The sequence below is a fragment of the Lacerta agilis genome, chromosome 4, assembly GCF_009819535.1.
Source record: "Lacerta agilis isolate rLacAgi1 chromosome 4, rLacAgi1.pri, whole genome shotgun sequence".
Taxonomy (NCBI): domain Eukaryota; kingdom Metazoa; phylum Chordata; class Lepidosauria; order Squamata; family Lacertidae; genus Lacerta; species Lacerta agilis.
Window position 1 is genome coordinate 63,022,933 of NC_046315.1, and position 14,003 is coordinate 63,036,935.

Consider the following 14,003-nt stretch of genomic DNA (forward strand, 5'->3'; position numbering starts at 1 on the left):
GAAATACTGGAAGAACCACCCATTCCCTAGCTAAATGGTATCCCTGCCTTCTATCTAGAGGGACAAATCAGTACATCGGGACACTATACCTAGCCATGGAGGACAACAAATGTCTCTAATTTTCAGTCGCCTTGTTCCCACACATATCCACTGTTTTTGTTTTCCAATACTGATGAAAATCAAGCAGCTTCTACAAATATCCCTCAAATTTTCCCCTCCCCCTTTCCATGTTACCTTCCAATGCACCGCTTTGAGGAACTGGATTTTAACATACCTGAATGATCTTTGTCAATCATATTAAAGATAATCTCCAGATCAGCTTTGTATCTACACAGGGTTTCCACCAAAAATGGCTGGACCTGAAAAATGTTTTATCAGAAATCAGAATATACCCAATCTATGAAACTATTACACTGCAATCAATTTCATGCGCTGTGCTATTATTATTTTAATGAAAGCATTTGTCCATATATCACGTCATCTAGAGACTTTGGCCCCTCGGAATGTGCTTAATTATAACTCCCATCATCCCTAACCATTGGGCATGTTTGCTGGTGCTCATGGGAGTTGTAGTTCAGCATGCTCTGGAGGGCCAAAGGTTCCCCATACCTGTTATAATGATCAAAGATCTGAATTCAGGTCTAGGTTCAAAATCAGGCAGTGGGGGGGGAACCTCCTCATTGCTCATACTTAGCCTTTCTACTTAGAACTTCGAAAGGACTTTAAAGTAACAGACTAAGCAGTAAATTTACAACATAAAACATCACCCCCTATGTATACACAGAAATACTATATCTTCATTAGTTGAAAATTTGTTGAGTTCCAAAGCCCCTTGGCCCGGTCGCTCCCAATGTAATGAAATAACCAGACAAGACAGCAGCATATAGATTTTGGGTTGATATAGATGAAAATTCATTCTAGAAACACCTGCTTTCTAGAAGCACGTATTTTATACAGTGGTACCTCTGGATGCGAACGGGATCCGTTCCGGAGCCCCATTTGCATCACGAGCAGTGCGCAACCTGAAGCGCCACGTCTGTGCATGTGCGTGACGTGATTCGGCGCTTCTGTGCATGCGCAAACCGCTGAACCCGGAAGTAACCCATTCCGGTACTTCCGGGTTTGGCGTGTTCGTAACCCGCACCAAACGCAACCTGCAGAGAACGCAACACGAGGTATGATTGTATGTGCATGAAAACATCGGGCAATTTCCCCCCCTTACAGAGTTTCACACTCCTGCTCGGTAAGAAACCAGTTGACTAAGAGATACTGCAAACTTTTCTAAAACATTTAACATTTAATATTCAGTAGCTTTAATTTGGCTACCAAAATAAGTGTCTCTACCTCTTTTAATCATCTTGGTAAAGTTGCAATGTGCAGTATTGCCTAAACTGGCATTGCAAACTTCAGAATGTGCAAACAGAAATAAAAATTCGTATCTGGATGGGGACCATGCCTTCTACTCATTTGTTAGGTTTCTTGCATTCTACTAATTTGTTTAAATCTAAGGATTGTGAGTCTATTGCCATTCAATTGAATTTTTGCCATCAACTCCAATAGGGCCAGAGTTACGTTTGCCACATCCTAGAAGACAGTAGAAAAACAAGAACTCAGGCCACAATGATGATTCAAGTGATTCAAGTTTTTCAAGTCTCTTATGAATAGATTTATTTCTTAACATAGGGTCTCTCATTATTCCAGCTGAAGAAGGATCACCGAAACAGGGCCTTGTCCTGGCACATTAATTTCACCTGGTATATAAACTTTAAGAAATAAATCTGTTCATAAGAGACTTGAGAAACTTGAATCAATTGAATCATTATTGTGGCCTGAGTTCTTCTTTTTCCTACTATTTTCTGCATCGCTTCTATCAAGAACTCCAACTTTTTTAGTTACATCCTAGAAGACAACACTATTACCGGCTACATAATACAGTACAGGCCAGCAGCACATTCATTTTACATAATCACCAATGGCAAAACCCCACACACAAAGTCTACTTGGCCAGTTCAGAGGAAAAACAACAAATTCACTGACACCGTACCCTTAAAATGTCTTCTTAGAAGAAAATATCATTGTGTTCAAAGGAGCTCACTCTCAGTATAGCAGCTAGCGTATTGCAGCTGGGATGCATTTTTATAAACAAGAAAGGCTTTCAAAAAAGATCTCCCCCACCAAAGAATCTAAATAGAATTAAGTGCTATTACAAGATCTTATTGTAAAACATCTTAACAAGGCTGTGAAAGTCAGCTGCTTCCTAAACTATCTCACCTCTTTGATGGGTAGTTGGATTTCAAAGTTGTCAAAAGATGAAAGGTATTCAACTCTACCATCCTGGTCCAGGTAAACTAGCCGTGAACGCAATGTTCTCCAGGGGAGATCGAGACATAAGACAGACTCCACTGCTGAAGCCCACTCACCAGGAGAAATCTTTCCTGTCAAAAATAAATAAAAAAGAGCACTTTATGGTCGAAAGGAAGCAGGTGAGACAATGCATTTTTTATTGAGTCACTACACTGAGAATTGCTGTGGGTTAAACCACAGAGCCTAGGGCTTGCTAATCAGAAGGTCGGTGGTTCGAATCCCCACAACGGGGTGAGCTCCCGTTGCTCAGTCCCAGCTCCTGCCCACCTAGCAGTTTGAAAGCACGTCAAAGTGCAAGTAGACAAATAGGTACCACTCCAGTGGGAAGGTAAATGGTGTTTCCGTGCGCTGCTCTGGTTCACCAGAAGCGGCTTAGTCATGCTGGCCACATGACTCAGAAGCTGTACACCGGCTCCCTCGGTCAGTAACATGAGATCAGCGCCGCAACCCCAGAGTTGGACACGACTGGACCTAATAGTCAGGTGTCCCTTTACCTTTACCTTTACACTGAGAATAGATTATAAGATTCTTATTTCAGTGTGCAGAACTCCAGAATTTCTCCGACAATGTTAAAACTGTTAATTTAAAATAAATTGCAAAACTCAATGGCTTGGATCCTAACAAGGTAAGGCACAGAAGGCAATTTTTATGTCCTGGTTCACCAAACCACCTCCCTGAGAACCTTCTCTGGAGTCATATGGGTCTTGCTGAACAACATGGAATAGGACATGGGTGGAGAGAAAAGGCTGCAAACTTTCCTGCCATGAACATCCTTAAGATGATAATCTTTGAACCCCAGCCTAATTTTGGCTGATTCCGCACATATCCCCATCCCATGTTGCTCAGAGGAGCCTCCGCCACTGCCCAGAAAGACTTTCTTGGGATACTTTCCTTCTATGAAGATCCTCAGGTTAACTTTTTTTTTAAAGGTGCAAGACAAGAATGTCTTATCCATCTGAAATACAAGTTGAGGAATTGCAACAGAATTCATTCCATCTGATATGCCTAGATGAACATGATTTGAGATCAAAGCAATCACTTATTTTAAGGACATCAGATTGGATGGAGCCTGCCAGGGGAATGATTCATAATATTATCTTTTTTTTTTTACATCAGAGATGCATAAGATATTAATGAAAAACTTGCTCACTTCAAAAGATCGCACTGCAAACTGAAAAATTAATTCTCTAATACAATTTTTTCCTTCCATATGTATACTGCAAAACACATGTGGCAGGTGGAGCTCTGCTGCCTTCAAGAATTGCCACCTCATTCAAGAGGGTAGATTAATATCCAAATTTTTCTTTGCACATGAAAGGGTTCCATTCATGTACACAAGCTGAACATCTTGCAGCTCCCAGGATTAGCAGAGTGGATTCTGGGTCTGGCTATTATTGTCCATGTAATTAGACTAAATTGCATATAGAGGGCACCAATCCCTCAGCTGATGGACAGACTTTATTTCTCTGATGCCATCTGTGCAATTTTCAGTACTTATGTAAAAGATACCAGTCTCAGAGATTATTATTTTTTAAGATGCTTATCTGGAAACTCCAATCATAATTAAAAACCTCTACTATCAGAGACTACTTCCCTTATTTTCTGGCAGCAGATGCTAAAAGCTGGCTACCTGCTAAGAAAAAGTGTGTAGCCAATCCTCCTTCAAATATATGTCCAAATGTTTCCCACCAACCTTTTTGTATTCCAGTGTGCATCGTTTTCCACTTACAGTATTAAACCCCCTTTGTCATTTTTTTGGGTCTGATTTAAAACCTTTAGGAGTTGCTTGGGTTTTCATCATCAGGGCTAGCCCTGACACAACCTTCTTCAGATAGCACTAAAGCAGGGGTCCCCAAACTAAGGCCCGGGGGATGGATGCGGCCCAATCGCCTTCTAAATCCGGCCCGCAAATCAGCGTGTTTTTACATGAGTACAATGTGTGCTTTTATTTAAAATGCATCTCTGGGTTATTTGTGGGGCATAGGAATTTGTTCATATTTTTTTCAAAATATAGTCTGGCCCCCCACAAGGTCTGAGGGACAGTGAACCGGTCCACTGCTGAAAAGGTTTGTTGACCCCTGCATTACAGGGTGAGGGGGAATAGACGAACGCAGAAATTACAAACTCTATGCATCTGCTTCTAACCTCTGCTTTCTGTTGATTTGCCTTCTATCTCCCACTGATCCATCATAAATACAGTCACTTACTTTACAGTGAAATGGAGCAACTGCAAAGTGCTGTTTTCAAATTGTGTTACCTGTATAATTTGGATCGTACTGTCTAAAAGCAGCAATCAGTTCCGATTTGTGTGTGTAAAGTTTCTCTCGCAAGCACTTCAAAGCAGACAGCTCAATTGCAGTCACCCTACAAGGGAAGAAAGTGAATAGAGTGGACATTTGAAGAATCAAAAATCTCTCCTGAGCTGTTTAACAGCAACTCAGCATTAACCAACCTCCTCCATCAACTCTCTTTACAGTGGTACCTCAGGTTACATACGCTTCATGTTACATGCTTCACTAACCCAGAAATAACGCTTCAGGTTAAGAACTTTGCTTCAGGATAAGAACAGAAATCGTGCTCTGGCGGCGCAGCGGCAGCGGGAGGCCCCATTAGCTAAAGTGGTGCTTCAGGTTAAAAACAGTTTCAGGTTAAGAACGGACCTCCGGAACAAATTGAGTTCTTAACCCGAGGTACCACTGTGCTTTGAAAGAGTAGCTCCCAAACCATGAACTACTTTAAAACTGCTGAGGGTCTTGGCAGACCATTTCATGATTTTTATGCCCATTGTATAAATTGCAGTTCCATAGAATTCAGATTGTAATACAAGAAAATGCAAAATAAAAATAAAAGAAGCACTAACAATACAATTAAAAATAAATTTGACTATTTAATATGATGGATGTGCTGTCTCCCATCTTCAACCACAAATTCGCACCAGCTGCCGTGAGTGAAGCTCAGTGACCACTGGTGGTGGACCAGCGCCTTGGAGACAGTTTTGCATTTTCAGTTCTGTTCATAAATCTTTAAAAAGCTAATGTGTGTGCCCTCCTTATCCTACCTCTGATGAAGCGTCTCTTTGCGTGTAGATTTGCTGACTTGATACTGAACAAAACGAGGGATCAGATCTGGGTTTAGTTTGATGTAAGCACCACGATTACTTCCCTCTGCATAGTAGTTTGAAGCAGAAAAAAATAGTGATAACCTGGTTTTTTAAAAATGAAACAAAAATGCAGTTTAAGTAATGAGGGTTTCAAGCTTGATCTGGCAAGATTTTAAACAAGCTGTAGGCTGAACAAAGCAATATGCATAAGTATGACAAAGGCTAATATTGTAAATGAAAGCACCCTTTCCATGGCCGATACTAGGAAACTGAAATGTTCTTTGTATTTGAGATTACACCCAGGGTCATGAGTCTCTTTGTGCAACAGGCTTTAACAAAACAAAACAAAACCTTAATTCAAGTACTGGGCACATTGTCTTTCGCTAGGACACTGGAGAAAACAGTCCAGCAGAAACTCCATGGGATAAACATGCACAGCTCTTCTGATTTGAAGGGCGAGTTCCACACCTACATTTGTCCTCAACGAATAATTTCATTTATTTATTTATACAAATATTCATATACCACTATATCATAAAAAATATCAAAGAGGTTTACAGTAAGATCTATATATAATAAAAATTCAAACCAGATTATTATCACCTATTATGGAAATATGCATACTGTATTACCTGCATAAGCGTAGTGGGATAGGAAAGTTTTCAGCTTGCATTTAAAGGCTGAAACACCTGCTGAATCTCTGTTGGCAGAGTAGTGCACAAGGCTGGGCCAATAACACTGAAGGCTCAATTTCGTGTTGATGCCAAATGAGCCTCACCAACTCAGGGGACAACCAATGACACTCCTGCAAATGATCTCCCAAGCCATTTAATGAAGTATGGGTTGGTGCCCACGTGTCTTGAAATGGCTCCGTGGAAAATAAGGATGGAGAGGTGAAGACAAGAATGAGGAGTGGCTGGCAACTCTCAGCACCCTTAACAAACTACAGTTCCCAGGATTATTTAGGGGGGAGTCAAAGTGGTATAATACTGCCTTCAATGTATACTGCAGATGGGGCCTAGTAGACTACAAAGACTCTGTGCTGATCACAAGTACCACACAAATATGGTTAGTGACTAGCATCTGGCAGACAGAAGCTCCTGCCTTACTTATAAAAGCCCAGAGACTTACAATAAATGAAACTGTCAAGACTGTGAAATTTAATCTGCAATTTTCTGGTTACCTTTCCATTATGACTGATCTCATAGCCATCCTGTTTGCATTCGTGAGACCGGATGAGCATTTTCAAATTATAACGTCTTAGCAACCTGGCAGTAACATCTGGTCCAAAGTAACAACCTCCTCCTCGAAATTTGTTTGGTGTGCATCCATTCTGATGTTTCGGATCACTCCAGAGAATATCCATCACCTTTCAATAGCAATTAAACAAAATGCTAGTGACCACCCATCACTGGAATAACGTAAATCATAAAAAGCAGAGTTTGGCGGGTAGCTACAAGGTCATCCCATCACAGCATGTAATGGGACTCCCTCCCCCTCCTCTCCTAATATACTTCCCAAATCTACTCCAGAGGCTTGAGGGAACCCCTAAGACTGGAAAGTCCCATCGCCCTATTGGAAACTCTTGCTGTGACAGCACTATGTTGTGGGGATCCTAACTGGGTTTAGTTCAAAACAATATAATTTTATTGTACTAGTGGTGGTGAAACCTTATGACACTGAATAGGTAAGTTGGTATGGTGGCATAGAATGTTGGCTCACATAAGGAATGTTTACAGTTCAGTCTCTCTGAGGGAAAGGAAAATATATCTGTTTGGCTGCGGTTAAACCTCACAAAGTCTTTGGATTTGGGGAAGGTTGCCTGAGGGGTGCATCCAGAGAAACCTGTTTGCTGAGCATATGTCCTAATTTGTTCACAGGAAGATTAGACAACATTGGAGATTTAATAAACATTCATTCCAAATTGTATGCGGGCAGGTTAGATGACCTTACATCAAAGCAAGGGTCTTTCCCACTATTTCCCTTATTGCAAAAATTCTGATCTCTTGGGGAAGGCAGTTTGTTGTGCAAGACCTCCCAACCAGCTAGAATTGTGCGGCCTGAATTTGCCAACATGTGACTGGATTTCAACAGTGATGGTCTGGAAGTGCCTTGATATCTGAGAAGGGATTCCAGGTGGCAAGGAAACTAAAGTGCAGGGAGCCCTGGGGCGAGGGAGCTAAAGGAAGAATTCAAAATAGGCATTGTATTGCAAAAAAGCAAAGGTAGATGAAAGAGATTTGAGGGTGAGGGCAGAGGGAATACTAAACTCAGACTGTGTTTTAAATAAGGGATGTTCAATCACCCCTCACATGTTGAGAGAGGAGTAGCACACCTATAGAGTATACCAATGGAGAACCCATTCTGTGAAGGAACTCGACCCACATACCCTTTTGATTCAGCCCAACATCATCCTCAAAGCATGAATTGGTGTTCATTTAAGCACTCACATGCTGACTTGACAAACCAGCCTTTTTGTTTTGTCTGCAAGCTTCTAGCAACTATAATTTGATATGAAAGTAATTAGCATGCTCATTACATTATCTCAAAAGCTTGTTTCCAAGTTTGTTTGTTTTTAAGATTATTTCTCAAATGTTAACATTTTAATAGACAATATTTGTGGAGGAGGGGAAAGACTCTTATATACAGCTTTGGCATACTTGCTTCCACTCCTTTGTTGTTAATTCTGAGGATGTGTGCGGTGTTGTAACACTGCGAGGCTTAAGATACTGCACCTCCGGAAGGAGACTAGAACTGCCTCTGCCAGGGAGGTTGTCGAGATGCTCTTTGACATCAGACACATCCCTACTGTATCGCCTTCTCTTGCTAGGTGCTGATGTGGACCTTGTCGCCTCTTTGAGAGAGATGTCCTGCCCGGAAAGGGACTTCGTGGCCTCCGTCCGGTGGGAACAGGTTTCTACAAGACTAGCTCCACGTGGCTTACAGACTGTCCCTGCATTTGACTTCACTGGCCTCAGCACAGACTTCAGCTATAAAGACAAAATTAATGATAGCCATTTATTGGTCTAGATCAGCACATGCATATTGCTGAATTCTGACAGGGAAAGTGAAAATATAGCACTGCAGCTGATCTACCAGATATAGGTGAGAAGCAATTCATAAATAAGTGTTGATCACAATGGAGATCTGCACAAAAATAAATTACCTTAGCCCTGAAAGTGTGTTATCTTTAATGAACTTCGGCCAACGGTCAAGGAGTGGAACAGCCCAGCCAGTGAGGCAGCAATAGTCTCCTGGCAGGGGTGCCACTCCCTCTTACTGGGAGGAGGGAAGCAGCAGGGAGACCAGGGGTGCAGAGGGACACTGATATGAGCACCTTCTTGTCACCTTGCCCTTTTCTGCACCTCCCCAGTAAGTGACAGCAATGTCATTGCTGGGAGGCTATTGCTGCAGAATCGCTTCTCCCCCCCCCCCCAGGCAGCGCCAGTCCCCTCCCAGCTTCCAAATACAATATGTTGCTGGCGTGTACTGGAGGGAGAGGGTAAGGCATGGAGAACTTGGCGCTGTGCAGCGCAGCATGGTGGAGCCAACCCACAGCTCTTGCCATCATGTGCCTGGACTAAAAATCACCATTAACCTCTTAAAATATTGTTAAGGTGAATATTAGCCTTAAGGTATGGCCTAGAGAAAGTATGTACTAGGGCCACATAATGCAACAAACTAAGGCATTTTTAAATCTGTTGTGTTTTGCTAGTTTATTCCTTTAAATTTTCAAAATGCTAATGGCCTGTTTATATAAAAGAAAAAGATACACAAGGTTAATTCTCATTTATTTCAATAGCATTTGTGTGTTGGTGAGATGGATTGGAGCAAAAAAGAGCAGAACTAAAGAAAAAAAGTGCCTTGCGAGTATAACACCTTACCTTGTTTCTCTGAAATAAATTAAGGAAACTCAAATCAGTAGTGTCCGATATCCCTCCATGTAAAATAAGAACTTTGCTGTCAATTATAGTTGCAAGAGGAAGCCAGCTATAGACATCTTCCAGAAGATGTAAAATTGCTTTTCCATAGCACTATTAAGTGAAAATAAAGGTGATTAGGTAACAATCAGAAGGTCCCTGAAATAATAGCAAATTGAGGTGCTTCGTGGGTGGTTTCTCAAAGCCATAAAATAATGAAGTGAAAACTATTTGTAAATCTATGCTTGCCCCATCTCCGAGGCACACCCCCCCCCCCCCCGGCATCCAAGCAGAGCCGTCTTAAGGGGATCTGCCGCCCTGGCGCGGCTATCCCTCCGGCACCCCCGCCATGCCGCCTCTCCGCCGCCTCCCTCCCGCGCTTGCCGCCCCTTGGGAGGGGGGTGGGCGAGCGGGGGGTGAGGGGCGTGGCGCTGGAGCGGCGCGGGGCTCTGCGCGCCCTTCCAGCGCTTCCGGGATGGGAGGCGAGGGCGGCCGGCTCGCGCTCCGCGCGCAGCTGGACGGCGCGGCGCTGCATCGGGCGGGCGGCCAGCTGCGCGCGGGAGCGCGAGCCGGCCGCGCTCGCCTCCCAGAGCCCCAGCTGGAGTGCTGGAAGGTCGCGCAAAGCCCCGCGCCGCTCCAGCTGGGGCTCTGGGAGGCGAGGGCGGGCGGCTTACAGCCCGCCCGCCGGCGCGCGAGTGCCCGCCTGCCCGTGGGGGCGGGGGCGGGTTGGGGAGGAGGAGCCCGGTATGCCGGCGGGCTCGCGGGGGCGCCCCTGGGGCGCCCAGCGCCCTGGCGCACCGCGACACCGGCTTCTATGGATGAGACGGCTCTGCATCCAAGCAGCTGAGCACATGGGGGAAAACAAAGGGGTTCTTGTGAGTAAGGAAGAATGAATCTACCACTTTTGGTTTCTCTCTATTTCTGACTTTTCCATTCTTAAGTTCAATACTCCACATTTCCACATTCATTTTTTTAAGTCCTCATGAAAATGCATCATCATTTTAGTGCAATTTCCCCCCCAATACACATTTGTATGCAATTTTGCTTAATATACATATTTTACTTGATATACAAATTTCCCTGTTTTGATGCACTTTTGCATGTTATATTCACTAATATACGCATGTACACACAGAGACTTTACACTAGTATATGCCTTTTTGTACACATTACTTGGCTGGACAACTGTATAGCAAAAGTCAAGAAAGTGTGAATTTTGAAGGATCGCTGAGTTTCAGTTCACATATCGTTTCAGAAAATGTAAATTGGGTAAATTCACCATTAAATTCAATTTACTCCCCATACTTACTTATGGGTAATGCTTAAAACATCTCTGAGTTCAGTATTCTTTACAGAATTAAGGTCAATAAAATTAGCTTAGGGCTTTGAAATTCAAGGAATGCAGTCTGTATCACTTAGAATCATAGAATCATAGAATCATAGAGTTGGAAGAGACCACAAGGGCCATCCAGTCCAACCCCCTGCCAAGCAGGAAACACCATCAAAGCATTCCTGACAGATGGCTGTCAAGCCTCTGCTTAAAGACCTCCAAAGAAGGAGACTCCACCACACTCCTTGGTAGCAAATTCCACTGCCGAACAGCTCTCACTGTCAGGAAGTTCTTCCTAATGTTTAGGTGGAATCTTCTTTCTTGTAGTTTGAATCCATTGCCCCGTGTCCGCTTCTCTGGAGCAGCAGAAAACAACCTTTCACCCTCCTCTATATGACATCCTTTTATATATTTGAACATGGCTATCATATCACCCCTTAACCTTCTCTTCTCCAGGCTAAACATACCCAGCTCCCTTAGCCGTTCCTCATAAGGCATTGTTTCCAGGCCTTTGACCATTTTGGTTAGCTAAAAGGTGAGGTTGCTAACCTGATGCCACTACCAAAAGACAACCAAATATTTACCTGGTACTTCTTCATAACTTCTTTTGTGAAACCATATCTGAAACAAGTTGAAGGTTATTTCAATAGTGGATCACACTCTCTATGTGCCTATATGTAAGAGATAATTCTTTCTTCCATATTATAGGTTTATAAGAGAGGGGAAAGCCATTATCATTATAGGAACAGAAATCAGAGATTTGAACTGTAGGATATTTCTGCTGCATATTTCTGTATCTGCACCCCAGATACAGATTTCCCACTTATTTTATCAGTACGCATCAAGGAACCTTTCCATACTCTGGCACATTGAACTCCGGTAGAAAGTTTTTGCCCAGTGCATGGTCTGAAACAGGGGTGAGCAGATTTCAGGCTTGTGGGAGCTACTTTCAGCAGTGTAAGATAGAGCCAGGGATGGGGTGGGCGGATTGATTTTGTTGTTGCCATAGTAAATTAACTTAAGAGTCCTTGCTGAAATGCTACTGAGATCTACCAGTATGTCCCAAACTCCTTCCTTCCCATCTCTTATCTAAAGCAAAGGAAATAAAAAAAAAGGTTTCTTTTCCAGTATTTCTGTAATTTGAAATGTTGAACCATAAAATAACACAATGCCTCTGCCTTAACTTAAAGATAATGCTGCCCCAACCTTCAGACACCAAGACCATTTCTAAATAGTAACAGGAGTCCAAATTCTAACTGAAATGCACTACAATAATTTGATTCTTACTTTCCCTTACAGTAACATGTGTAGAGGGACGTCATAGACAGTATCTACTGATCTGAAATCTGAGCAAAAATTACAAGTGCATCTGTTGGTTATAGATCAAGTGTTTCAATTGGAGGCTTTGGGAAGACAACACATGTAGATTAGGCGAATGAAAGATAATATATCTAGCTAGCTGGCTAGCTAGCTGAACAATGGCGATACCTAAGATTCATGATATGGTCCTCATGGTTGCCTCGGTTCAAGTGCAAGTGGTTAGGGTAGACGAGTAGAAAGGCAAACAGGATTATGAGTATTTCTATGGAATTTTTCCCTCTGTCCACAAAATCCCCATTAAAAATGTAGGGGTTTTCCTCTGAAGGAAGTCCATTCTGTAGAAGAAGAAAAATGACAACAACATCTGCAAGTACAACAGATATTAATTATCACAAAACAAGAGTCGGCCAGTCAACAGGGCACTGCAGAGTTGTAGCTGGCCTCACCTCCTCACTGATGCCAACATCTCTTTTTGGCACTGTCATATCACATTAGTAGTTGCACCTGTGCCCAGGTGAGCATCAGGTCCTTGGTGACAGACGGAGGCCACCAGGGATGGTTTTACTTATGCTCACCTTGAGCTATCCGCACAGTTCATAAAACTATTCATTTGATATTATTTCTATATGAACCAGTTAGGGATTCTTCATTATGCTTGTCCTAACCAATTGTGTAAAACAATGGTTATATGTGCATCCTACCCTACGACCAAGGAGCTCAAGGCAGCATACGTTCTTCCTCCCCCCTCCCCCAATTTTATCACCACAAGATACATAGGAGATAGGTTAAGCTAAGAGGGTGAATGGCTGGTACACAGTCGTCCACCCAGTGAGCTGTGCAGCTGTGTGGGCATTTAAACCCTGGTCCAATACTCTTAACCAAGCAGTGATGAACCTTTTTGGGTTATACCTCCAGGGCCTGTGGGCCCATGGATGGTCCAACAAAAAGTGTATGTAGCCACCCCACATACTCCTGCACACACACACACACACACACACACACAGGAGCATCCCTTCCTCAGATGATCTAATTTTCCTCCCCCACTCATAATTGATCTGAAGGCTGGGGAGGGAAGGATTTTGTGTCCACATTTTTGGTGGGAGGGAGGATGTTCTGCTGCTGCCAAAATGAGTAGGAGAAGCCGGAAACATTTGCTTTGCGGGGGGGGGGGGGGGTTACATCTCAGGCCCCTGGGCTTGGACGTAGCTTCCCTGCTCAAACCACTACACCACAATGGTTCTTTGGGCTCCTCTTCCAATCTCCCATAATGATCATAGACAAATCTGAGGCTGAGAGGAAGAGAATGATGATGAAGCTGAGCCCTATTCATGCAACGTATCTAACTCTGTTCCAATTGCTCTGCCCCCTGCCTAGACGTCATAAATATCATAAGTCGCCCAGAAGTCCAAGGAGGAGCAGTAGAATGAATTTTACCAGGTTCTCAAAATGCCTGCAATCAATGTTTATGGAGCCTGGAAAGCTTTTTTTTTTTTTTTGCAGTGCCAGCTCTTAATACACCTTTACATTTGACATTGCATTTACATTTCAAATGTGAAAATCCAATTTACTTCAAAATACAATATATAATATAGCATGCTTGCCTCCCCTTGCTTTCCTCGAACACTTCCCTGGCTTTTGCTAATGCCCTTTTCAAGGCTGGGGATAAAATGAAAATCCATAGCAGCAGGGAACAAGAGTGAAGACAGCTTTCCAATGGTGAGTGGAATAGGGGGTTGCTGCTGCCACCGCCTCATTAGAGTGCCTTCTGGGTTTGCGCTTAATTAGCTTCCCTTTGTCAATCTGCCTTTTAATTCCACTCCAGGATGTCTATATGCATAGAATCAATTTAACACAGGCTAATTTAGCAACTGGCAATTTAAAATATTACGGGTTTGGGGTTCTTTTTTGAGGAACATGATGGGAAATGGCATCATTTAACAATGATTAGTGCAGTGAATGGAAGTGTCTC

General features: G+C 43.0%; 1 protein-coding gene across 1 annotated transcript in view; it reads right to left on the reverse strand.

Moving 5' to 3' along the window:
- PPEF1 (protein phosphatase with EF-hand domain 1) overlaps positions 1 to 14,003 on the reverse strand; it is a 34,792-nt gene that overhangs the window by 2,968 nt on the left and 17,821 nt on the right. The window contains exons 8-16 of the mRNA XM_033147328.1: positions 12,203 to 12,369; positions 11,299 to 11,335; positions 9,349 to 9,498; positions 8,125 to 8,454; positions 6,638 to 6,833; positions 5,423 to 5,555; positions 4,622 to 4,728; positions 2,272 to 2,435; positions 275 to 359 (exon numbers count right to left, since the gene is read on the reverse strand). Of these exons, the coding sequence (XP_033003219.1) occupies positions 275 to 359; positions 2,272 to 2,435; positions 4,622 to 4,728; positions 5,423 to 5,555; positions 6,638 to 6,833; positions 8,125 to 8,454; positions 9,349 to 9,498; positions 11,299 to 11,335; positions 12,203 to 12,369 (1,369 nt within the window). The remainder of the gene's footprint in view (positions 1 to 274; positions 360 to 2,271; positions 2,436 to 4,621; positions 4,729 to 5,422; positions 5,556 to 6,637; positions 6,834 to 8,124; positions 8,455 to 9,348; positions 9,499 to 11,298; positions 11,336 to 12,202; positions 12,370 to 14,003) is intronic.